Source organism: Vanessa cardui, chromosome 16 (assembly GCF_905220365.1).
Source record: "Vanessa cardui chromosome 16, ilVanCard2.1, whole genome shotgun sequence".
In the NCBI taxonomy this organism is placed as follows: Eukaryota; Metazoa; Arthropoda; class Insecta; order Lepidoptera; family Nymphalidae; genus Vanessa; species Vanessa cardui.
In genome coordinates, this window is record NC_061138.1 from 13,087,853 (window position 1) to 13,115,813 (window position 27,961).

At 35.1% G+C, this 27,961-nt stretch overlaps 2 protein-coding genes across 5 annotated transcripts in view; one reads left to right on the top strand and one right to left on the bottom strand.

Moving 5' to 3' along the window:
• Positions 1-1,193: 1,193 nt before the first annotated feature.
• LOC124536412 (uncharacterized Golgi apparatus membrane protein-like protein CG5021) lies at positions 1,194-8,040 on the bottom strand. Of its 4 annotated transcripts, none has more exons than XM_047112951.1 (6): positions 7,825-8,040; positions 7,525-7,589; positions 6,384-6,538; positions 6,100-6,185; positions 1,743-1,856; positions 1,194-1,442 (listed from the first exon to the last, which is right to left on the bottom strand). In XM_047112951.1, the coding sequence occupies exons 1-6, from the start codon at positions 7,837-7,839 to the stop codon at positions 1,251-1,253; spliced, it is 627 nt and encodes a 208-aa protein (XP_046968907.1). In that variant the 5' UTR covers positions 7,840-8,040; the 3' UTR covers positions 1,194-1,250. The 4 variants fall into 4 exon arrangements, with proteins under 4 accessions (XP_046968907.1, XP_046968905.1, XP_046968906.1 ...); XM_047112949.1 differs by having other exon boundaries at positions 7,525-7,604; XM_047112950.1 differs by having other exon boundaries at positions 6,106-6,185; positions 7,525-7,604; positions 7,825-8,038.
• A 677-nt stretch (positions 8,041-8,717) lies between these two features.
• Positions 8,718-27,961, top strand: part of LOC124536055 (E3 ubiquitin-protein ligase ZNRF2) — a 128,562-nt gene continuing 109,318 nt past the window's right edge. The window contains exon 1 of the mRNA XM_047112473.1: positions 8,718-9,304. Coding sequence (XP_046968429.1) covers positions 8,938-9,304 — 367 coding nt within the window. The 5' untranslated portion in view covers positions 8,718-8,937. The remainder of the gene's footprint in view (positions 9,305-27,961) is intronic.

Genomic DNA, 27,961 nt, shown 5'->3' on the forward strand with positions numbered 1-27,961 from the left:
ATCGTATGATTTTCGCGCTCTACCTGACAAGAAAGTGATAATTTTGCACCCGAGGGTAGCCATACAATTAAATCTGCTCACTGACATTATCCAAATGAACGGCAGTGGGACAAAACGATTATAGTGACACTTTATATATTTAGAGTATTCATCTCATAACTGTAAAAAACTACTGTAATTTAATTGTTTACCTAAACATAAATTAAAAAATATATATTTTTCGAGTTTGGTAATTGAATATTAAAAAATTAATATTTCAATTTCCAAACTCGAAAATATACTTATATCTTAAAGTCTAAAGAGGACTGGTACCTACATACGATGCACTTTGAATAGGTATTCTGAAAACAAATGTAATTTGTAACGTATCTAAGCTTTGATCTACTTTTCCAAGTCACAAGGATCGATTGAATTGTATGATCCCCTAACGAAAATAGCAATCTAGAAATACCGTTCTTGCTTCCATTAATTAATTATATTAAATTATCCTGCATTGAAAACGACAAATGTGAACTCTAGTCTCATTGGTAATATATAATATTTTATCGAGTATTATATCTAATTTATCTCTGTTTTTAACAAGCGATTTAATTTTCGTTCGATTCGTTTCCTTTTTAACACAACGCGCTGTTACTGAATTATAAGAATTAAAAACTAAAGATTATGTCCGTATTTATCTTTTATAGATAAATCAATGACCGTTAAAAGATAAGAGAAATAGAATAAAGAACTGGCACATAACTAATATACATATAAGGCAATATGACAATGCGAAAAATAAAGTATCGACAATCATAATCATCAATTATGTAACCAGTACATATTATGAGTTTAGAAATAGTTATTTATTGACGAAAACTGAAAATAATAATTAATCTATTCAAAAATTCATAAATAAAATGCATATTTTTAAACGTTTGTCACGTGATACGAAACGCTCTTGATTGATCGGGCTTATGATGACGTCACTTGCTCGTTAACCTCATTTGCTTACTGTATGTGGATTATATGTGCCACAGATTATAACATAGGCAAGTGACGTCACCGATCCCATTGCAGCGCCATATTATCAAAGTATTTATATTACCTATTTAAATATTGAAAATTTAATTTGATATTTTTAGCAAATATGGTACTAGAATAAAAAAAAAATTATAAAATGCATTAAAGTTAAGGATAAAAATACAACCTTATATTGATATTATAATTTATTATTAATTAATTAATTTACATTAAAATATATTTGTAATCTATATGACGCCAGTGTTGCCAGTCGTCGGCGGCGCGGGCTGCGCGAACATGAACGACGACGCGTTCTGCAGCAGCTGCTTCTTGACGAAGTCTGTGGTCGCGGACTGAAGGTTCTCTTTCGCGCCAAACTTGCATTTGACGTATCCGTACAGGTTGGCGCCAGTCAATGTTAGCGCGATTAAAACCAACAGCTAGAAAAAACATCATCATCAAGGTCATAGATAATCTCTCAATAGGAGTAAATAAGTTTTTTAAGTGTGAGAACACCGTCACATATCAAATTTAAAAAAAATGATTACATAGATTAAAAATACCAAAATTGCCAGAAATACAAAACAAAAAAAACACAAAAAAGGTTAGATAATTTACAATTAAATATTTAATTTTATCGAATTAAAAAATAATCTATTAAATGGAAAAGACAATGAGAAGAGTAGAGCCATCAAAGTTATCTAATCCGTTAAGGATGTATATATATCAATATAACATACCATCCATTTAAATTTAAGTCCAAAGAGGCATATGATGAAGAAGCCTGACCAGATAAGTGGACAAAGTATCAGACCCATCCAGAATAAACGGCTCTCGTTGCGGTTTACACGGTTCTGTGAATTAATAATACATTACGTTCACATTTGCCTTACATGTACATATACAGGAACCTTTTCTCCACATAAGAATAATGTAAGGTACTATTTTATTATAAACAAAATTAAACTTCATGCTTTATGTTATTTCTATAAAAGTACATCGTTTAATAAATAAATACTTATGCAATTATGTATTAAGCTGAAGTAATTGAATATTAAAAAAAAAGAAATTAAATGGATTATAAATGTATTATTTTTTTCAAAATGACATGTCAACATTGAAGCATATCGCGATAAATTAGCATATGCGACGAGCGCACACAAGGACAGGACGTATGACTCCTATTATTATTTGTCCAGAACTAGGTAGCTTTTATAAGGTACATTAACTTACCACTTGAATAAAAAAAACTTAGCGCCTTAATTTATCGTATTAATTAATGAACTCATAATTTAGTTGTCATTTATCAATTTTCGAATCAAATAACAGTTGGACTATAAATTTTATAAGGCAACACTTTATAATAAAATTACTAATATTAAAAAGTAAGTGTGTAAAATTTACTATGATTTACAATCAATTTAATATTTTACACAAAGTTTTTATTATTTATAAATGCACTGTATGTTTATCCAATATATTTTAATAATTTCGGTAATTTATTATAAATCATAGTTATCAAAATAAAGCTATATTTTGAATTGTAAACAATAAAATATAGTATAGTTATGCATATACTTAACAATAACAGTAACTGAGATGCAGAAATTGGAAGAAGCACTCATAAGTATAAAGTTTGGAGTTCATCTGAGATGACTGGGAAAAAACCATGTCTTAACCTCCACAAGCAAGTAAAATCATCATCATCATCATCATCAACAGCCTATTTTTGTCCACTGTTGGACATAGGCCTCTCCCAGTGCACGCCACTGTGGTCTTTCTCCGGCTACTCGCATCCAGCTCCTGCCTGCCGCCTTGCGTATATCGTCACTCCACCGTGCCTGAGGACGTCCTACACTACGTTTGCCGAGACGCGGTCTCCACTCTAGAACACGTTTTCCCCAACGGTTGTCGGTTCTACGACAAATATGACCAGCCCACTGCCACTTCAGCTTACTAATCCGGTGGGCTATGTCGATGACTTTGGTTCTTTGACGGATAACCTCATTTCTGATGCGATCCCTCAAAGAAACGCCGAGCATAGCCCTTTCCATAGCACGCTGAGCGACTTTAAGTTGGTGGACCAGCCTTGTCGTGAGTGTCCACGTTTCGGCTCCGTATGTCATGACGGGTAGGACGCACTGATTGAAGACTTTCGTCTTAAGGCACTGTGGGATCGACGATGTTAGGATTCGACGTAACTTCCCAAATGCTGCCCAACCCAGCTGAATTCTTCTATTCACCTCGTCCTCAAGGTTGTTTCTACCTAATCGCAGAGTCTGCCCGAGGTAGACATATTTTTGAACAACTTCGAGAACGGTACCGTGTATCGTAGTCGGTTCCGGTAGAACATGTTCATTGAACATGACCTTGGTTTTATCCAAGTTCATCCGTAGGCCGATACGCATAGAAGAATCAGCCAGCTCGTTCAGCATTTGTTGTAGGTCCTGCAGCGTTTCTGCCACGATGACGATGTCGTCTGCGAATCTCAAGTGAGAGATGTATTCGCCATTGATGTTAATGCCACGTCCTTTCCAGTTCAGCGTCTTGAACATATCCTCCATTGCATTAGTGAACAATTTGGGGGAAATAACGTCCCCTTGTCTCACTCCTCGATGCAATGGTATGGGATTTGTTTGCTGATTTTGTACTCGGACGGACATGGTGGCAGCTTCGTAGAGACATCTCATCACTTGGATGTATCGCCAATCAACTTGGCAACGCTGCAGGGACTCCAGAACAGCCCAGATTTCGACCGAGTCAAAGGCCTTCTCATAGTCCACGAATGCAAGACACAGGGGCCGATTATACTCATGGGACTTCTGTATAATCTGCCGCACTGTATGGATGTGGTCTATGGTGCCGTATCCGGTCCGAAACCCGGCCTGCTCCGGGGGTTGGAATTCGTCGAATCTTCGCGCAAGACGGTTCGTGATCACTCTTGAAAACAGCTTATAGACATGGCTCAGTAGGGATATGGGACGATAGTTCTTCAGCAGGGTTTTGTCTCCCTTTTTGAAGAACAGGACGACCACACTCCTACTCCACGCCTCCGGAGTTCTCCCTTCGAAGAGGACAGAGTTAAAAAGCGTCTGAAGTTCCCTAAGTACCGGTTTACCTCCCGCTTTTAATAGCTCTGTGGTAACGCCGTCCTCTCCAGGGGCTTTTCCATTTTTAAGCTGTCCAAGAGCAGTCTCGATTTCGCCAATACTGACTTCAGGCAGGTCTTCGGAGAAATGGCGTGTTAATGTAGCTCTAGGATCCTCATTTTCGGGATCAGGTCGAGATGCATGCGATGCGTATAACCGGCCGTAGAATTCCTCTACTTCCGAAAGTACTGCCGGCTTAGAAGAAACGACTTCTCCACTTGCTGTGGTCAACTTCGTCAGGTGGCTCCTTCCAAGAGATTGTACGAACACCTTAGACCCCCGATTCTGCTCAATAGCTCTTTTTATTGCAAGAGTATTGGAGCACCGGAGGTCGTGTCGTACGCGCCTGCTGATCTCTTGGTTTAATTGCCGTTTCTCTGACGAAGTGACAGGTGGGTTTTCACGTCGTTTCTTCATGAGCCCCAAAGTCTCTTCCGAAAGGTTCGACTTCCTGCCCTTACGCTGCATGCCACAATATCTCGTGCCTTCTTCCCTGAGAATTCGAACTACATTTTCGAGGTTCTGGTTTACGTCCGTTGTGGTTTCCACGGCAGCGAATCGGTTCTCCAGGATTGACTGGAATGTTTCAGATCCCGCAATGGTTTGGAGCAGCTTTGGTCGGAGCGTGGACTTCATCAGACGGGCGCGCTCGGCCTTAAAATTGATATTCAGAGAGCCTCGGAGGAGTCGGTGATCACTACCGGTATTGAACCTGTTAATCACTGAGACGTCTCTGAATATATGCCTCTTGTCCGTCATTATGAAGTCGATCTCGTTTTTCGTCATAGTGTCGGGGCTTTGCCACGTCCACTTCCTTTGCGGCTGCTTCTTGAAGAAGGAGTTCATCAAGAAGAGCCCCTCCCGTTCGAGGAAGTTGACAAGCATTTGCCCCCTATGATTCCTGCTTCCAAGTCCATGGGGTCCTACTACCGATTCGCTGCAGTTCTGTACTCCCACTTTAGCGTTGAAGTCCCCCATGACAACGTTGTAGTGGGTTTTCGTGGTGAAGTGGAGGGCCCTCGATATGTCATCGAATAATTCTTCCACTTCATCGTCCGAGTGTGTCGAGGTCGGTGCGTACGCTTGCACCACCTTGAGGCTGTACCTCTCGGTGAGCTTTATAATGAGGTACGCTACCCTGTTCGACACACTGGAGATTTCCACCACGTTGTCAACTAGGGACTTATTTACCAGAAACCCAACGCCACCTTGGGATTGTTGGTCACCCTCTCGGAAGTACATTAGGTGGCCTGATTCGAGGGTTACGGTGTCCTCTCCCTCTCTACGGACTTCACATAGCCCTAATATGTGCCACCTAATTTTCCCAAGTTCTACCTCAAGTTGCGCTAGATGCGAGTCAAGCCGTAGCGTGCGTCCGTTGTACGTCGCAAGGGTCAGTCGGTTGTGGTGGCCTCCCGTAGCCCGGTGATTCTTAGCACCCCCCGTCCCGCCGTTACCATCGTCGCCACCATGACGAGGAATAGCGGGGCTGCCGGGAACTGGGGGCCGTGGCTTGCGTGTGTGCTGTATGTGGAGGTTGTGCCCATAATCGCCACGCTGGGCAGGCGGGTTGGCGATCGCAGGGCGTAGCTTCTCGCACCGGTGACGCTGCTGCCCGTCACCGGCCTGTGGTATTTAGCTACGCCTATTATGTTGATGGTTATACCGCCATCAGTCGGTCGCCAGAGCCTCGTTTGCTGGTCGGCAGGATGCACCACGGGCAGGTGAGGTTGGCTTGGGGCACTAAGGTGTAGTTTGCGCCCCCTTACATCCCCAATATATGTAATAAACATAGAACTTATGCACAGATGAGGTATATAGCGGGCAGTCCGCCCACTATACAATACTGGATCATTTTTAGTTATTTATATTGGTAATCTTGGGATCTACAGCCTTAGAAAACCCATCAATAGTCTTAGTTGTGAAAAAACATTGCAAGAGTACTAACTATTACCTGCTTGGATTCAAATACCCAATGTGATTTCCCGTCATCATCCACATAGTTCCACCATCTCAGACCTACGAGTAATCTTCCTGAAATTAAAAAAACAATTAAAATATTTTCTTAAATTTAAATCAGATGTAAATTTTAACATTATTAATCTATTATATAACTGTCATTGTATTACACAACATTAACATTAAATTACAGTAGGAAACATATTCATCCAAAACAAATACTGTTTAATAATAAAATTTAACTTATTTCTGACTGACATATACCCTTCTTACCACTTATGTTCTTAACAGTCCAGAAATCAGCTGATAAGAGAAGTATAACCAGCACAAAGCTTGCTATGAAGGAGTCGGAAAACCAGCCACATAATATATATACAACAATGGCTGCACTTCTGAAGATCAAGTGAAAAAACACAATGTATGGATGCCTGAAAGAAATAAATACTCATTAAGCTCTAGTTGTCATGTTATACACTAATATTTATGCCTTTAGCCTGGTCATATCATTTAATGTACATGATATTTATTAATTCATTAATATTTAATTATAATATTCGACGAGATTAATACATAATATTCCACGAGTTATTTGGATTTCATTATAAAAGTACTGTTTTATAAGACTTCAGGAAATAACATTGTTTTCAATACTTGCTGTATTCATTATAAAAAATTATGTTCATTAAAGTAGTGATTGAATACCATCGAAAGATATTTGACTATAATTTATTTTACAATTTGAAATAAAATAACCTTAATAAAATGAAAGTTAACCTTAATTAAAGTTAAATTAACACTTCAGATATACTTGCTGACTTATATCTTACTGCAATAATTATACTTAACACCCACATTATTCCGATGTATAATTTTGGAAAATAAAGATTCTATGTAAAATAATCAATTGTCTGCTTAAAAAAACACACTTTCACATTTATAATGGAAATAGAAAATCTGTCTCAATTTTCTACTGGCTGGCTTACAAAGGTACCATTTTGGAAGTTCAGAGTTTTTTCCTCAGGTTAAACCAATGAAAAATGTCATTTTCATGGCACAGAATGCTCGTAAAACTTTCATTAGTCACATTATCAGAATGGAGGAGTTTCCAGACTACAACACTATCACAAAGAATAGAGATGCAATTAACCAAACAAACATATTCATTATAAGTTTTTCATTCATAAACAAATTCTTAGAAGGATTAACATCCTCAAAGGTAAATACTGAAATACTTCTAGTATTTTTATAATATAGTTCTAATATTAGGTAGATTATAAAATTTTAATTTATTTTTTCAGTACAGTCATTACTAAAACACATTTTAAAACAAACATATTAGCTTGGCAATGTATCAATTACATTAAGTATCAGTCATAAGGGTTATAAATGAAGGATGATGTTCAGACATACTTACACAAACTGTTTGTTTGCATTGTCCTCTTCACCGAAAGCTATGGTGTCATCGTCAAGTAGCGGCACCTGCGGCACACCTGGCTGTAATAGCGTATCAACAATTCTACGTCAGCTCAAGCCGTGCAAAGCAGGTGAAAATAAAAAAATGCATTCAGGGATATAAGTAACGTGCAACTTAAAACAGCTGGTCATTAAAAACATTTAAATGATAATTACTGGTTTACTGATGATATCTGGCATGGTTTTACTTATTTAATGAGTTTGTAAAGAACTTAAAATGAAATATTTCTAAAATACTTACGGTCGCAGAATTCATTCTGAACAAACACTTAAATAAAGTCTTAAGACTTATTAACTATTTAAAGTTCTTTTTTAAAGATAAGCCTTTGCTGAGAATATTTGTCTACATGAAATAACTTTCTAAACAATTATTATTTTCATAATAAAGTCAACAGCAAGTATATTTCTTTTGTAAACGTAGTAGATATGTCAATGTCATGCGTCAGCCGTCATGATATGATTCTGGACTTGTCAGTTCTCACTATCAGAACCTCTATTGAATAGTATACAATATTATATTGCTAAAAAAATAGAAAAACCGAATCGAAGTTTGCATTCCTACTAAATTATGTTTAAATCGATTTTTACCTAATGAATTTGGATAGTTTACATATTAATAATATTTTTTTCTATTTTAAAATAACGACTCTTACATACTCGCTTTGTTATAATTAACTTAAGTATTTGTAGTATATATTTAATCTTTACATAAGTACATATACGTTAACTACAGGTTGTCGTTGATGGCTTTTTTTGGCCTATTGTTGCTACAATTAGTTAAAAACGTTATTGTATCTAATGTATCAAAAAGATTATAGAGGCAATAATTGCGCATTAGGAAATATCGATGCAATACCATACTATTGAAATCGATTTCCGTATATTCGTTATTATTTATATTTATCTTAATAATTGTTCATATCTATATTATCATATTCCAGTAATATTATATAATTTGCCTAGAAAGCAAAAATAAATAGTATTGCAATTATACTTTATTTTATAGTTATTTACTGGATTTCAAAAGTAACAACATTGTGTTAACTTTATTAAAATACAGTTTTATACATGTATAATAATAAATAATATTCACATAAAAAAGTATAATATCGATATCCTACTAAAATCGATTAGCACATATGGGAACTGTCAAAATTTTGCAGGACGGCACATGCAACGCTGTTTACAAGTAGGTACTAGCGACGTTTTTCTGTTTGTCGTTCAGCGTTTGTTTTTCTCTAAATCGGGCCGTGTCTTGTACGATGTCTTCCGGCGCCGCGGGTGTCGCAGTTAGCTTGTGTTCGTGATCTTGGAGATCGGTTGTGACAGGTGTGATTTGCGTAACATCGCGGCGATGGGCGCTAAGGCTAGCACCGCGAACGGGGGACAGAGTCCGCGAGCTAGGACATTTTCTACGAGCTCGAGCTCGGATGTGGTATCCGGGGGTGCGGGGTTTAGCCTGCTGAGGGCGATACCAGGTATACAAGTGTCGAACGACAGGCAGCGCGCGAGATCGCTGTCTTCAGTGCCCGATTTACATGCTTCCCATGAAGCTATTGCCATTCCTGCTAATTCGCAAAGTTACGAAGCATCCGCCGCCGCTAGCCCGGACACTGACTCGAGCTCAAACGAGGAGAACGGACCGGTGGCTGGCACGTCACTGGCTCTTGGCAGAGTGTATGCAGCGCATTCACTGCCTTCGCACATTTGGTCCTTAAACGGTGAGTAGGTTTCTTATTTGATGCATCATTATAATTTCTTATTAGAGCTAATATTTGCCAACTCTTGCCATATACTTTATATGATACTAGTCTTCATGAAATGTAAGTAAATATTTACATAACATGCCATTATAATACGAGATTACATGAGTGACATGGAATATGACTAGATAAAAGTGCAAACATAAAGTCAAAACACAATTAAAAAGCAAATGTTTGATGTCATGACTTGAAATGCACTTATTTCATGTGTTTTAATACCCTAACTCTAAAAATTTTCGGGATTACATAAACAGAGTCTGAACCTAAAGAGATTCTAATTAGACATAAAAAAAAAAAAATGCTCATTTAATATATATTCAAAGTTCAGAAGATTAGTTGGGACACTTGTATTTGTCATGATAACATTGTAATTTCTAAGATAAGCAACCATATTTAGGCAAAGGGTAAACAAAAACATGTGAAACAAAAGATTATTTTATATTACAATCTCTAGAGATTTTATCTGTTCTATTTACTGATAATTATTATTGTAATTTACTCTGTATTCTATCATTAAATACTTTATGCAAACCAGCACTCATTTGTTTTACAGCGATGAGGGACCTAAGTACTTAGTTCCTATGATGTTCTTATACTTAGGCAATGAATGTAATAGTTGATTTTTCTTAAACTGCTAAAGTCCATGTAGATTGAAAAAATACTTTAGGTTGATCGGCTTCATGGAAATCCTATATTAAATTGAATATATAGACAGACACATATTTTTTTTTCTATTACAACAATTTGGTTTGCATAATTTGACTTCTAGATATACTTATTAATGTTATATGAATAAAAAACATTTTATTCCTTCATATTGTTTGTTTTATAGCTTGGCACAGATCTTTTTAATGCCTTAATTCATCACATGAATAAACATATAGAGAAATTTATCTTAATTTTGACTCAATTTTTTTTTATTCCATCATATTAATGCCAAATGTGAATCTACCAAACTCACTGGAGCAGTGCCAAATCAAATCAAATCCAAATATATGTTATTCGAGTAGGCTCAGCTATTTTATTGGATTACATTAAATTTAAAGTCACTAACTTAATATAAATTCTACATTGAAAAACCAATTTGGTAGCGATTTGATGTAATAATTGCTGAAACTTCTCCTTAAGGTATTTGCCCAGCTGTGGGATATGAATGTGTTGTTGTTTGTTTTGATAAATCACATTATGTGAGTATTTAGTATTATGAGTAGCTCTGAAACCATAGAGTATTTGTACTATTAATAGCAAACTTTGTAAGATATAAGCTAAGACGTATGTGTAGTCTTTGTTATAGTAAAATCAATTGAGTGTTTAAATAGCGGAGCATACAAACTAATAGGTTTATAAATGATTATAAAACACATTACAATATTGCATGTTTTCACTTGTATATTATATAACATAAATACTTGAATAAAAGCAACTATGTTGTTGTGTTATGTTTTGAATATTTTAATAATTAAATGGTATACAAAAGGGGTTTTAGGTATTGTCTATTTTTCTACATCGGACATTAATTTTATTACATGCTCAAGAGTGTTGCTTTAACCGTGTCAGTGATGGTTTAAATATCTGACAATGCCAGTATCTATGGATGGTAGCGATCACTTATTATTAGCTATCACATTTTATGCCGATGTCAGTGCATTGATGATTTCACAAATCACTCGTACTACTTCTCAAAGGCTATGGGCGAAGCAACCACTTATCACGCTTATCAAATCGATAGTACATGTATAAAAAATCAGATATTAATATATTGTATTTACCTCTGAAGTGTTAAATACGATTACGTATTTTATGTACATACGCACAATTGTACGAATATTCTATTGAAACAAACTATTATTTCATTGAACATGAATTGCTTCGTTTATTTTTGTTTTGTGATGAATAATTCATATTTTGTGCGTAAATTATCTAGCGTCTACAATAACAAGGTCTGAGGAATTAAATTAAAAGCGTTCTTTTCATCAGACCCCAAGAGTTCGGGTTATATTGTTATTACATCGTGTCCTAGTCGGCGTTTTGCCAATGCTGACACTATTGATTTAATCGTTTGGCATTCATTTCTACGTATGTATTACCGAATAGGGTGAGAATTACGAAATAAGCGGAGACCTCACTTTCGCTTGAGAATCGTATTTATTTCGTATATTTTATTTCCAAAAAAATTAAAATATTCGAAAAACTATTATGTCAGCAATAAAGAAAGGAGATTATTCATTCTTGGTGTTGCAGAAGTCCCTGGGCGATCGTTGTCCCTTTCAATCCGATGAGCCATCTAACCATTTGACACCTAATAACCAAAAAGAAGACAAGACTTCTCTTCAACCATTCAAGCTGCTATATCAGTTGTATATTTAGTGCTGGTTGCTTGATATACATTTTACAAAAGATCATCGTTTTCTGTGCACTAGAACATGTCGGCTCTTTAAATACGTTTAGAATAAATCTTGAAACATTTTCAAGAGATATAAAACGTCAATTATTATTCCATCATTAATTATGCGTGGGTTACTTTATATATGTTGAAAATTCTGTACAATAGATTTCTGTAATTAGGAACGCGCACACATATGAGGGTAGTAATTCTATCACTGTCCATCCGATGTCTGGTGGGAAATTTACGACCTTCCCAAAATGTCAATATAGCTGATTAATTGTCAGCGACCTAAGGAAATGAAGGGGAAGGCGAAAATGTATTGTTCACAAGACCAATGTGTGCGTACAGTCGTACAAAAACCTGGACGAATTTTAAAATTATTTATACATTGAACGTGGCCGGTACATATAAAACAAAAGACATTCAAGCTCCTTTTTCATCGAGAATGTACATTAAAAGATATTATTTTCCCTTAAATATCAAAATAAACCTTTAGAGTTTTTTATCGGCTGTTTGTGCGTCAAATCGTCTAGCTCTCCCGTAATAAACCACGTCCGCTTTTCCGGGTTTGCGCTGCGCATACGCAGGGAAAGTTCAGTCGTTCGCGAAACTCCGGCCAGACGAAACGTGTTCACGATGTATCGCAGACGCTACCGCACCACTCTCGGCCTCGGCTTGGGGTCGTCCTTCTCGTCAACATTTTCAACTACCCTCTCGTTTTCATCACGCACTTCGTCTATTGATTCTGTGAGATCAGACGCGCGTGCGACCGCAGCTAAACTCAAAACGAAGTATGAAAACGCCGGCACTGCACAAGGTCTGTGTGTGCGTGTGTAGTGTTACAGTGTTTGCTTCAATAAACCCTACCCCTAGATCAGATTAATCTCTTTAACAATATGTCATTCATTAAAATCAGAAAGGCCCTAAAGTAAGACAATATTTTAACAAATGATTTATTTTTTCATAAATATTTCTTTCAAAATTGTGATAGAGATTCATACTATTATTAAAAATGAGTTATAAGCAATTGTGTACATTTGAATAGTAGTAAAATTTCATTTCGCGGTGTCTGGATGTAGATTCCCGTCGTAATTAAAACACTACACCATCGAGGGATTGGTAAAGTAATTTTGCGAAGTTTTAATTGAATGACCTCTAGACGAACCAATTATCTAATTTAAAAAGTTGATTTTATGTCTGAAGGTTTTCATTTTAACTAAATTCTGGTAAGAATAGTGCCTTTTAAGATTTTCTAATTTAATAAAGACCTTATAAATGATCTGAATTAACGTAAGATCACGAAATATATTCTAAAATTTATAAAAGGTAACGCTGTGTTTTATTTTTCATATTTTTAATTAAAATATTTTCTTAATTATTTAACGAAAATCATTCATTTTTTTTTCTTTAAAGCATCGGCTTCGCACGTTTGCAAGTTTCAAATAAAGAAAATATTACGATGTATTATAACAATTAAGAATACCTAATATAATTATCTACCAGTGTTTTTTTTAGAAATTGATTAATAGTTTACCAAACAAAGTTTACCTCTTTTTGATATTAGTATAGGTTGTTGTTCATTATGTACCAATATATATTTAATTAACTATTAAATATTTTAGTTTCTTTTAAATGCATTTTAAATATTACCTCGTGTAGCATAAACAAGCTTTTGGCTTAACTTCCCAGAGAGTAAAATGTAAATGGTTGTTTGTGTGTAATTTCTAGGAAACCATCACTTATTTTCAATGTTAAAAACATTGGTGTTAGTCTTTTTCTACGATGTATGGATTTTTATAGTTCACATTATATTTACAACTTTTATACATAAAATATCTACGACGAGTAAATGAAATTGAGTCGAGATAACTCAGTAATAAGAAATCGAGAATTTTGATCGAAGATTGAAGGTTAAAATTTGGTAAACATTGCTGTTTTTTCATGTGCTTGTATTTATAATAATATATTTAATGTTCGGCAGTAAATGAAATATCTACGCTTAATATAAGGCTATCTGTTCCCATCGGGTGAAAATCTGCCACACATGTTGCATCCGCAAAGGAGCAGCGTCGTGGAATAAGCCTCCAACCATTTACAGGTTTACTTCTTCTTCGTTTAGGTAATATTGTCCATTCACAGCGTTCCGGAAAACTAGTCTATATACCTTAAGAAATAGATTTGACGTTAGACGCTCGACCTGATTGTAAGAACTAACGCGCACTGGTAACTTTTGTCACGGTGACTGTTTCGTCACTCTTGTCGAGTCCATGAATATGTATAGGTGCGCGCACATTACGACGTGACATTTGTGTCTGCATCTGTACATATTGACGGACTTGTCAAGAGTGACGAAACAGTCACCGTGACAAAAGTTACCAGTGCGCGCTAGTTCTAAGACGTCGAGAATCGACTTGCCGGTGATACGCTATTTCGACGCGTATCCTTTTTACAAGATTATTAATATAGTCGCTGTCGCATATGACTTTTATAACATTTGACGTTCGAATTTCTTCTTTCGGAATAGCCGTAAGTAGTTTAGTGAGCGTAGTCTCGACTTCCAAGTACACAATTTTCTTCATTCTCTGAGAATTCTTTGTGCAGCTGAACAATAAGCGACCTAGTAAGGCTTTCGATCAAAGGAGTTTGGAGCTACGAGGACTCCAAGGTCGTCTTGGAACTTGCATTACATCACATCATACATTTCATAACCTTTGTTGGAACATTATTTATATGTTAACCTTTATTGTGTTTCAGACATGTATATTTTTGATATATTATATTTTATTGTTAATGGAATCATGGATCTGAATTGATCCAAATATCTAGGCATCTCGTAATCGTCGAGAGATAATCGTTTAATTATAATAGAAGTTGACAAGATTTTGAATCTGCGAATGGTCTCGGCGGTTCAGACAAAAGTATATTTTGTTCTGTTTTACATTTTTTTTGTTAATTACACGACATCCACACTGGTTTTGTGAGTTGCTTCTAGTACAAGTACGAGGGGCAAACGGTCCTAGGTCCCGTCATTAGCACCTCACTAAGGATATAAGGAGTATTTTATATTTATTTCAGTGCGTGTTTGTGCCGGGTCTGCCTTCCTGAGATAAATAAAATCAAATAAGCGTTGCTTTTCTCAGCGTCCGTCTACAGATCCAGATGGCGTGAAAGTTGATTATGGAATTTATTATTGTTAGATGGTCGATGTTTTTTATTTGATATAAATTAGTTTTTTCTATCAGTAACACTGGATTTGCTTGTTTCTGAATGCTTAGATGTACCCAATAATAATTTATATTGAATTCTTTCATTTAAATGATCTATCTCTTTCGCTTTTATAATTCGATGACAAATCCTATTCAACCGGTGGGTCGTCAAAATATTCAGGGTCGGGACCAACAGATAAACAGTACCGACTTTCTTACTCCTGGCTACTTCAGATTATTTGTCAACAGCCAAACCCAATGGCTTTTTTTTTAATTGGAATGATTTATAGCCCATTTAATAACCAAGGTAGAAAAAGCATATTATTCAATACAAGATTTTAAGGATGATAAAAAACCGTGGAGCTAATACCTGTTGACTTCCAAGCAGGATTTTAAATAATTGTATTTAACTAGCATGACTTTGTATTTTTTAAATGTTAAAAAAGAGTAACTACTGAGTTTCTTGCTGATTCTTCTCGGTAGAATCTACTTTCCGAACCGGTGGTAGCTTCACTTAATTGTAAAATGACGATTCAAAAGTGCTTGTAAAAGCCTACTTGAATAAAGTTTATTTTGATTTGATTTGATTTTTATATTGTCATATTTTTTTTTTAATTTATACAGTATTACATAAAGAATGTATACATCAGAAAATTATTACTAAGTTTCAACAACATCGCGAGTTAAATATTATAAACAAATGTCATATTAATCTTCGGGCCTGGTTTGGAAGACGAATTTTGTGCTTTATCCATTAAGGTAATTTAAGACTAGTTACTTAAAAATGACCATGAATATTACTAAAAAGTAAAAATAATTCGCATAACGCGAGTCGGGTACTATTTATATCTAATAATCCAGCTCCGTTCACCTATTACTTCATTTTTTTTCAAAGCTTTGCCTTCTTTCAGCTTCGAGTTTAAATACAGTGACCTCGTTCAAATATAAATAAGGTTAAGCGGCTAAGCAACCTGTTAAATAATTTCGTGAGCAATTTATTTGTAACGTTCAAACGAGTATCAATAAAAATATACTTAGGTTGAACCGTAAATTGAATTTGTTTACTCGAAACGGATAATAATTTATAAGGCTTGAAAGGTACAGTAGTGCTCAGTGCTGTCCAATGTTTGCGTCACAGATAATTGGGCTTTTAGTTTAAAATGTTTGCACAAGCGGCTAACTGTTGGTACAATGTTCCGTAGGAGCTAGCCCGGCTAGGATTTTAGGTCACCGGGAAACTGGAGCGTGGGAGCGCTATTCATAACTGATCCGTTCGTATTTCAAAACTTTACCTAGATGTGCTGTTTACTAATAATTTACACGTTCAACGTGGCTGTTTATTCCTAATGGCTTATGTGACTTGTACGTGGTTAAAGACTGTGGCTGCGACTATTGGATCTTCTTAGATTAATATGTATGGAAGATTACATCTTCATCGTATCAGTGGTTAGAACGAGTGCATCTTAACGGATGGTTTCGGGTTCAAACCCCGACAAACACCACTATATATATGTGCTTATAATTCATCTCGTACTAGGCGGTGAAGGAAAACATCGTGAGGAAACTTGCATGTGTCTAATTTAAATTCTGCCACATGTGCATTCCATCAACCCGATTGGAACAGCGTGGTGGAATATGTTCCAAACCTTTTCCTTATTAGGAGAGGAGGCCTTAGCCCAGCAGTGGGAAATTTACGGACTTTTGCTTTTAAGATTTGCAAGGTTGTCATGTAGTTTCGCTGAATTTTATTTTAAGAATGCAAAAAAGACATTTCTCTATTTAATCTTCATGAAATAAAACAAGTGAATAAGATATCTTAATGCATATAAATTGCACTACAACTCTGCATCCATTGTTGAATTTCTTAATGCCTTTATTTTTGTGTGTATTTCTTCAACGCTCCCCAAAGCTTTCGGTGCATAGTAACGCGCTCTGTTGTTTAGTTATTTGTACTTGTGTTTGTGTTATATTTTCATAAACGTCAAAATTACTCTTCAGTTACAATATTGCAACAATCAACAATCGTTCTGATAAATATAAATCTAACAAGGTATAACTTCTATTATGAAATTGTATAAGAAAAAAATGATATTGTGAAGACAACGAACACCTGACTGTATTTTTCCTCTAAGGTCATATGATAAGGGAGATGGTGTAAAAGTGTGATCGTAAAACAGGTGTCCTCGCTATCCCTTTTACTCTTATAATGCGACGAGACGGAAATCCGATATCAGCGGAGAGAGATCAGTTTCATTAGTTTAAAGAGCTTTCCGATTCTGAAGTACGAGATGGCAATGTTACAGCTTTGCTAACTTCCGGCTTCTACTGAATAATTTCGAATAGGAAAGCTATTTAGATTGTACTTATATGTCATTCTTTGTCGCTCAAATAATGTTAATTATAACTCTTTGGTGGTCGGGCTTTTGTGCAACTCGACTGGGTAGGTCGCACGTACTCATCAGATATTCTACCGCGAAACATGCGGTAGACTATTCCGTCTCGGTACTATTGGGTGATAAGGAACAGTTTAAAAAATATTTCATGGGATGAAAGATGACGCTGTAGTTTGTCTCACACAACGTAAAAGTTCATTTACTACCGCCAAGCAGAAATTTCAAGTATTATTGTATTCGGATTTGTAAGGTGCTTAAGCCTGTGAGAGTCGAGATGGCCCAGTGGTTAGAACGCGTGCATCTTAACCGATGATTGCGGGTTCAAACCCAGGCAAGTACCACTGATTCATGTGCTTAATTTGTCTTTGTAATTCATCTCGTGCTCAGCGGTGAAGGAAAACATCGTGAGGAAACCTGTATGACAAATTTCATAGAAATTCTGCCACATGTGAATTCCACCAACCCGCATTGGAACAGCGTTGTGGAATATGTTCCAAACCTTCTCCTCAAAGAAATAGTCAGAAATCTACCACCGGTTCGGAGTTAAACACCTCGGACCTGAGAAGAACCGGCGAATTAAACTCAGCGGGATCTATTTTTTTTATGTCGATTTAATCATTGAATAATATTTCTTACACGGCTAATTTCTATTGCTGTCTATGGTAATCACTTACCGATAGCAGGCTCATTTTCAATTTTACCTTACAACGTTGAAAGTATTAAATATTATATGTAATAAAATGTTAAAAGTCCAGCTGTATCCAGGTCATTTGAATTCGCAGTGCAGTTACGGAAAGTGTAAACTCGACTCGGCGCTTAACGAGAGGGCTCGCAGCTCGACCGCAATGATTGCTCACAATAATCAACTGTAGGCTCACCATCCCTTTTGACATTATGTAATTGCGCTACCCTGCGTTTAAAAGAGCTTCAGGCGATAGAACACAGTTAATACTGCGTTCGAGAAGCTTAAGCAGAATCGTGCAGTTTCCGTATGGTAATGGACCGGAAGAGAAGGCGATTTGAAGCAAGATGTTAGTAAAATGACGCTTGTAATGTTTAGTATTGTTAGACTAGCTACGATTACTGTTTCATCTGTGTTTATTTGGAATCAAAACGCCTGTTTCATACTATTTACAATATTTGTATTCGTTTATGATAAGTTCCGGTCTGTAGGGTCGGACCCGCGGTCCACTTAAAGGAAGTTTAATATTGAGAAGGTATAGTGCTCTCTCGAAGTATGAAAAACCCCAAATATATTTCTTCAAGTTAACGAAGCTTATACCTTTATGTTAACACATAAAGATATAAGCTTCTGTTGGTTTAGTATGTGCGTTAACATATTCAAGAAAAAAATAATGTTATTCTTGCGCATAAATATTTTTCAAAACAAATAGGCAGACAGATAGCACGTTGCATCAAACAAACTCTTGATCTCTATAATATCAGGTTAGATAAATGTACTGTTTCGTGCAATTAGTGTTCGTGAAAACTAAGCCCATGGCGACCCTAGCTCGTGAAACTAACTTGCGCACTTGACATGTTAAGATTTTTTTCCGCAACGAATATTACGTTTTAATTGTAAAAAAAAAAAAAATTAGAACCGAAGGAACTAAACGCTAACCTGCTGCTTTATCCAAAAGCTTATGAAGTATAAATGTAATATAAATATTCTGTAAGTTCTGTACATACTATGAATAAAAGAAACAAAAACAAACTTGCAATCCCTGCTTTCCGCTTTCATGCGGTACTGAGAACGTTTTTGAGTGATGGTAAACGCGTATGTCATAAGACACCGGATTATCAATAAATTTTATTATTAATTAAAATAATACTTTTTTGAAAACGTCTGGGTTTACGCTTGGGTTCTCCCACAGGACTGATTAAATTATAATTGTAAAAAGAGCAACTTTGCGAGATTCTTGTCGTTCCTTTTCGCTAGAGGCTACGGATACGTTGGTGGAGTTTAAATATTGATGATTTAAAAATACTTTATTGTAAAGTTTACTTCAATAAATTTTATTTGATTTGAACAAATACTTGCTCGATAATTTTTATAATAAATTATGTAGTATTCATGTAACATACCAGAGGTAATATTGCTTTATATTTATAGAAGTTTTGGATTAGAGTTCAATAATAAAATAAGTAAAGTTTTCATATAAATAATGACGATGTCAACTTTGTAGGAAGTTCATCTATAGTACATAAAAAAAAACCTTTCATTTTATACTGGCCCAATGATCCGAAGTATTTCGCAGCCCTAAAAACTAGATATTAGAAGTTAGAACTAACGCGCAGGCGATTACAGTAAATAGGAACAGTTAAATCATCCGTAATTATAATTTTGATAATGATTTGGCTAAAGTAGAACTCGTACGTAATATCTCTGTGGAACATATAATGTTGTCCAGATGTCGTTTTCAATTTGGGTTAGTTACGAGCAACCGACGCAAGTCCGATTTTATCGTAAACCTAAATTTTAATAAGTCACTGATTATATATAATGTAGAGCTGAGATCGCCCAGTGGTTAGAACTCGTGCATCTTAACCGATGATTGCGGGTTCAAATTCATTCAAGCACTGCTGAATATTCATGTGTTTAATTTGAGTTTACAATTCATCTCGTGCTCGGCGATGAAGGAAAACATGATGAGGAAACCTGCATGTGTCTAATTTCATAGAAATTCTGCCACATTTGTATTCTACCAACCTGTATTGAAACACCGTGGTGGAATATGTTCCAATCCTTCTCCTACAGGAGGCCTTAACCCAGCAGTGGTTAATTTACAGGCTATTGTTGTATAGTTTAAAGGAAATTCCTAACCGCTTCGGTTATTTCTGTTGAGAATCAGCTGGACCGCTAGTTGTGTGCACCGAGTGAGGCGTTTTATTTATTTCAATTACGCGACCTTCATTGTGTTTGACGTTTTCAATTTATTTCTTGAATGTGCATGTTCTTAGTCTTTCCGGGGAAGTTTTTCATTCGTTTTAAACTTTTCCGTTTATTAAATGATTTACCTAATCTTTAATGTTGTTTAAATATAGTTCTGGATTAATGTTTAGTTGTCCGCGAAAATGGACAAACGTGGCATATATTGCTAGTATATGTCATTACGCCTTACACCATCAACGCGTCATCAACCATAAGGAATGTATGTAGAAAGTAACATATATATTGTGTATGTTACACTGGCTTACTTGCCCTTGCCACTACACTGGTGAAGAAAAATATATACAAGTGTTAGTCGCCCGCGGCTTCGCTCGCATTTTAGAGTGTTGGTTATCATGTGTTAAACATTTCTTGGAGTTCAAGTTCGTTTGTTTGCTCCATACGAAATTTCATCAAAATCGGTTCAGCGGTTTGGTCGTGAAAGAGCGACAGACAGACGGACAGTCAGAGCTACTTTCACATTTATAATATTAATAAAGATTTGGAGAATTGAACGTTTGGTTCCAGTGATAGTCTTACACCCACACTGGTATTGTCATCGACATTATCTTTTGTAATTAAAACGAAATGAAGTCATAGAAAAGTTAGTTTAAATGATGTCATATTTGATAACATTTCCAATTAGCATTTTGTAAATTGTTAATGTAACTATACACTACTTTTTAAAATGCATCACATAATTATTCCAACAAAACAAACATAGTTTAATATTTAACAATGTATTGCTACGATCAAATATGTTACTGTCTGTTATTTTTATACGTTTTATTGTAAAATGGCGGATATAAAAGAGTCCTCGGTGGACCTGCCAGCAGCTCGGCGCTGCCGGAACGTTGAACGAAGCGTACTTATCGTATCTCAAGTGATCCCTAACAAATGCTGCACCTGCAAATTTTATGCACATATTTTATTTCTGCTGATAACATTCGTCGAACTCAACTTCGGTACATAACCTTAAAATGTATTCACGTTTTCTTCATGTAATAACAGAGTACAATATGGGTGTTTATAATGTCATGACAATACGAATTGCTGTTTTTTTTATTGATTAATTGAAATGCCTTAGTCTATTGTGTCGCTTCTACGATCTCCGTGAACGAGAAGTGTGTACACCGGTTTTCATGTGTACGCCAGTCCGAAGTCTTGGGTTCGATTTCCGGCCCAGTCGTTGTAGAAAAAGGTGATTTTTTTCTATGGTGTCTTGGGTCTGTATGTTTGTGGTACCGTCGTTACTGATTGTGACTTCTGTCTGATTTTCCATAATAAAAGTGCTTTAGCTACTTACATTGGGATCAGAGCAATTTACATATGTGATGTTGTCCAATATTTATTAGTTATTTTACGTATAATATTAAAGTTTATAATTATCATCTATACTGGTGTGCGTGTACTTAGTAGTCATCTGTTGGCTACTATTTTTCTTTTTGTTCTCAAATTGGTCAATTTATTGTTGTTTTTATTAAATAAATTCTTATTAATTTTGTTGATAACCACACAAGTGTATTATATTGAAAGTACTAGTATATTATAACTTCATTGTTGAAAGTTTAACCCAATAAAGAAATGGTAATATTACAAGAAATACTCTAGCTACATAACGACGAATTTTCTTTGTATTGTACGATCATTGTCATTTTATTTTTAAGATTATTTTTTTATGATTTGTGACCGACTTCATTTATGACTGATTTCATTTTATAGACTATCTGTAATTATTTTCACCGATGATGATAACATCTGGTATTTAGCAGATCGAAAACATTATTAATGTATTAGTAATATATTTTTATTACTTTAATTAGTTTTATATGATATAGGAAGAAGTGAAATGAAAAATATAACCATATTATTAAGTAGAAACAGAGAGAAGTAATAAATAAAAAGAGGAAATTCTTCTTTCCCTAAACGATTATAAGCATTACAGATAATTATCTGTTCAAATTATAATTAGTGTTTTATCCGGAGTGGATGGATCTTCTCTTATCTTAAATGAGTTCTTCGAGTCACGGAACCCTAAAAGAAATATGTATATTGTACAGAATATTTGTAACTATTTTTAGAAACGGCGAAAATCATATTTGTTTACTCTGAACCTTCATATTATTTTTATTTTAATACGAATAGATTTTGTAGAGCTTTCTATGCTTTTGATGATATTAAAAATGTAGTGATTATAAAAGCGTGTATAAATGTCTTTCAGTTAAAAAGAATTATTGTCTTGATTTATCTTATAACATCTTTAGTCTTGCCAAACCTGTCCGTGTCATTGACCTTTCGAATTATATTAATAGTTGTGGACCATTTTTCCTCCTATTAATATTGTAATATCGCTGGGGCACATGTCATTAATCTTATATCAAATATTTTTTCATCCCATTAACTAATAACCACTGCTTGGAATATATTATGAGTACCTATACAAACTGGCTTACCCAAATAAATAATTAAATAGATAAATGATCTTAAAGCATTAAATATAATGTGATAACATATCACATTATATTAAAAGTGGATTTTACTTTCGAAATACCCGAGTTCTGTACGACACAATTTAGATGTATCGGCAAAATTCGTAAAACCGATGACATCCGAATCAAGTAAGCTATCCCAAATTATTCTCAATAATTATTTCTTATGTGAATATGATCTTTAGTCAAATGCAATATCTTGTAATATCGTATAACCTAGTATATTCGTCAATTTGACACGTCGATTTACATACACTTGCTTTCTTTCGCGAGAGTATAGCGACTAATAGTGTCGAATGGTGCGATAGGGAGCTATGACTACTGGTTGTGTAAATCGGCAGTAATCGCTTTTATGTATTTTGTCGATGCTACATCTAAGTTGTGTCGTACTAAAACATATTTAATACTTTTCATTCAACTCAAATTTTATACGTTTTGAAGGGAAACCAGAGATAGATAATAGAGTCGAGATGGCCCAGTGGTTAGAACGCATGCATCTTAACCGATGATTGCGGGTTCAAACCCAGGCAAGCACCGCTGTTTCATGTGCTTAATTTGTCTTTATAATTCATCTCGTGCTCAGCGGTGAAGGAAAACATCGTGAGGACATTTGTGAAGTGCATTCCACCAACCCGAATTGAAACAGCGTGGTGAAATATATTCCAAACCTTCTCCTAAAAGAGAGAGGAGGCCTTTAGCCCAGCAGTGGGAATTACAGGATGTGGATGATTCAAATCAAATGTCAAAACGGCACGTTAATAGACACATCGATGTTTAGTAATAGAAAATGATTTATTAATAAGGTTCTAGAATCAAAATTGGTTACTCAACAATTGGGGGACCTAAGCTTATGTATCACGGCGAGTATGTGTCTAAAAGAATTTTCTCTTGACGTGTTTTTTTATTGAGTTGCAGTGAACACTGAAAAAACTTTTCGGCGACATTGGGATAAAATAACTCATTGCGACACTATGACAAGGTCGCTTATCACTCACATATGTCATGTCAAGCTATTTGTTGTCGAAGTAAAGCACTTCAGTTGCTTGTCTTTGTAATTTAGGAGATGCGTATTAAATTCAGTAGAAAAGTTTCTCTTAGTATTTAGTTATTTTTAAATGGTGAAAGAGAGTAACTACTGAGTTTGTCGGTTCTTCTCTGTAGAACCGACTTTCGGAACCGGTGGTAGCATCACTTAAAATAGTTACTAAATGACGATCCAAAAGTGCTTGTAAAAGCCTACCTGAATAAAGTATATTTTGATTTTGAGAATTTAATGTTTGATACGATAATTGTTCTATTAAAGACAAAATGTGCATTCTCTCTATGTGTAAACTTGTAAATAACGGTGCAAGTATTTTCTCAATGAATACAAATGTTGCTGAGTGACTTGGTCTGTATTGGCATATATTTGATTATCTGTTTTTACGTGATTAACTGTTTTATATATCTAATAAATAAATAAAAGTCCTAATTGTGACTACCTAAATGAATATTTATGCTGAGCTTCGGTGCTCTACCAATATCTACTTCTTATCAGAAATTTCTTGTTATTGTCTAACACAGTCGATTACTAGCTAATTAAAGTTCTGTTTCTCTTGTAATTTAATTCAAAATAAATGGTTAATCATTCTATAATAAATGAAGTTAATTGCATTAACCAGAAATAATAATAAAGGATAGCTTTACTCTATTATTAAATTCAATTTCCGTTCGAGAGGAAGTGTCGGTTTCTCAAAGGCGAGTCAAATAGTCGATCATCTAAATCTGTTGTTAGTGTTGATAAACATTTAATTTTACACGTTTATTTTATTTAGGGAGAGTTGTTTCGTTTATCAGCGTTTTATTTGTTTTTATATATTTATTTATATAGTTACACCATCAATTAAATGCTTAAAATTAACACTATAAGTAACAGTTATGTGATACATCTTTAAATTTATGATAAATTGCCTTATAAAGTAGTACTAGATACAAAACGTATAATTTAAAAAACACTATCACTGTATTATATAAGTTCTTTCAAAATCCGGCAGTATCTCACGACGTGAAGTGAAACATGCAAATAACAGTTCTACGGAAAAAGTTATATGCTAATTTTGGATCAATCAGGCAATGATCAATCGATCAAACAGTCTCGACTCTAAACTGATATACCAACGCTCACTTATATATATATATGAAAGACCTTTACGGCGTGTCCTAAAGATGAAACCTAAGTATAACCAATTATTCTTGTACCAAATTAACTGTAACTAAATCTTGTCTGAAATAGCCGGCGTAGCAGCTGGCCTAAACGCCAGCGCCTCGCCCCACTGACCTGCCTACGGTTTTAAATAGTGCGCGCGCGCAGTTCCCCCTCCCCCCCTGGCTATTGGCAACTGTCGATCTCAACGGGGAAGTGGGAAGTGACATAATTTAATGAGGGAAAGTTTGGCTCAAGGTTAAACAAAATGTTCTGATAATGTTTATGATCCAGTTTATAGGAAGTATAGATTTTAGATTTTTTCTAATTAAATTTTTGATATATACATTTACTTCTCTGAATTGCTTCTTTGAATAATCGCAGTACCCACTTGAATGTAACATCATATACATATGTGAAAATAGTGATGATAAGAAATAATAAATACAAATGTTCTATGTGATTTATTTAATGGTGTATACAATAAAGAGTATTTTGATTTTGATTTGGTACAAAATTCCCCTCGTCGAAGATTTGATGAATCCTTTTTCGCTTTATTCTTCAATTGTCAAATGAAGTACGAAAAAACAAGTCCATAGCTTTTAAAAAGTCGAAGTACAAAAACAATGCAAGTTTATTAGCACCGATCATTGGATCTCGGCCAGCTGTTTATCGTGAATATATCCACCGGTCTCTGAACTCGCACCAGGAATTGAACTCCGGATGGTGGGCGGCACGAGATATGCGTCGAGTGCTTGTTTCGAGCTGCCCATTAGACCAAGACATAACGAACTTTATTACAGCCGTTTAGATACAACATCTATCTAGCTAGACTGATGTATTTCTTGATTTACAACTCTTAAATAACGAAAGTTGTATTTCATTTGCTATCTGTCGAATTATTTGCGTAAATGACAAGTTTTAGCTAATTTCGTCTGAAGCTGACGTAGATCAGTCTCTCCGTTTCTTCGTATTCAAATAATAAATTTTATGCTTAAACGTTTATGTTGGAATATAATATTGTGGTAATAAATAAATAAATAAATATGAGACATCACATACTTTACTCTGATCCCAATGTAAGTAGCTAAAGCACTTGTGTTATGGAAATCTGGAGTAACGACGGTACCACAAACACCCAGACCCAAGACAATATAGAAAACTAATGATATTCTACATTGGCTCGGCCGGAAATTGAACTCAGGACCGCGGAGTGGTGTACCCATGAAAACCGGTTTACACACCACTCGACCACGTAGGTAATACGTCATGGCTGGCTGTTAGGTCCTTCTATTTACTATTGTAAGTGCTCATGAACAATTCCAATACTTGAGATTTCTTTTAAGATATTTTAAAGACTAAAAGCGCCAACCTTGGAATCCATGATGTAACATCTCCTGCACGTGTTAGTATCCTACACGTGTGATCTAGTTACGTGCGTATACTGTCTCCCTCGTCCTTCGAAGAGGTGGTCCAATGTGGACCAGTATGGACACTCATTGGTCGTATTGTGTCATCGGCTGCCAATGATCATTCAGCTTACATACAAAAAATAATTTTATCCGTAATTTGAATTTAGAATGTAAGATTGTATATGGTACCATTTTAATATAGCAAGTGCACTGTTAACGTTTGTGTCGTAGTCGGTTAAGACTAACATATATTAAAGGATTTTCATACTTTACCTTCTCTTATTAACCTGACGGGGAGTAGGCGCTCATTAAGCGCCCATGCTTCTACATTAAATTAATTAAAACGTAGAACTTTGCAAGCTCGTTATGCAGTATAAGCACTAAATGAAGATTATGAAATAGAGATGCATAATAAAAGCTTGTTTATAAAAGCTATTTGTATTGAATGATATGCCTTCGGAATTGAGCATTGTCGACTTAAAAGTGCTTGGAAGATTGCTTCTGTTTGCTAAATTCGCGACTTATATTATTCAAAGATATATTCAATAGTTGCACAATATAATTTCTAAACTTAAATTCCAATATAACAGTCAAATAACAGTTCACACATTTCAAAGCTATTGACGTTTTTGAATATGATTTTGAGTGTAGTTTTTTAATTTACTTCAGTGTCTTCTATTGTTAATAAATATTTCTAACAAAGTGTTATAAAATAACGATTTGACTTGCTAATAAAACTAACAACTTTAAAGTTTAATTTTTATCTTAATGTTTAACTACTTTAAGCAAAAGTAAAAAAATAAAGTCATAACCCGTTAATTTCGCACTGGTGTGAGATGGCCCAGGGGTTAGAACGCGTGCATCTTAACCGATGATTGCGGGTTCAAACCCAGGCAAGCACCGCTGATTTATGTGCTTAATTTGTCTTTATAATTCATCTCGTGCTCAGCGGTGATGGAAAACATCGTGAGGAAACTTGCATGTGACAAATTTCATATAAATTCTGCCACATGAGTATTCCACCAACCCGCATTGGAACAGCGTGGTGGAATATGTTCCAAACCTTCCCCTCATAGCTCCAGGACATCATTACGCGAAAAATTTAAAGAAATAGGTGTATTAACGGCTGTTTCACAATATATTTATGATAATAAAATCTTTATACAAAAGAATATTAAAAATTATTCTATCAATGCTGATGTACATACTATTAATACAAGAAATAAGAATAAACTTGTAACCCCCAGTTTCCGTTTGCATACGGTAAATAGAACGTTTTTGGGCAATGGTATACGCATATATAATAAGATACCGGAAAATATAATCAATTTACCATTTTCAAAATTTAAAAAATATTATTAAGACTAAATTAATAAATAAATCATACTATTCATTAAAAGAGTACTTTTCAGAAAGAAACGCCTGGAGTTAGGCTCGGGTTCCATGATAGGACGCTAATTACTGTCAATAACAGCATTGTAAATGTGTTTATTTGAAAAGAGCAACTATGCGAGTTTCTTGCCGTTTCTTCTCGCTAGAAGCTGCTTTCCGAAACGGTGGTAGTATTTGATTATTGACGATTCAAAAACGCTTCATTGTGAAGTTTACTTGAATAAAA

What these genes read in the sequence shown, in the direction of transcription:
- LOC124536412 (XM_047112949.1), bottom strand. An exon ending in AATGCAAACAAACAGTTTGT is followed by an intron (nt 6,539 to 7,524) that starts GTAAGTATGTCT and finishes TATTTCTTTCAG; the next exon opens with GCATCCATACATTGTGTTTT. An exon ending in GACTTAAATTTAAATGGATG is followed by an intron (nt 1,443 to 1,742) that starts GTATGTTATATT and finishes TGTTTTTTCTAG; the next exon opens with CTGTTGGTTTTAATCGCGCT.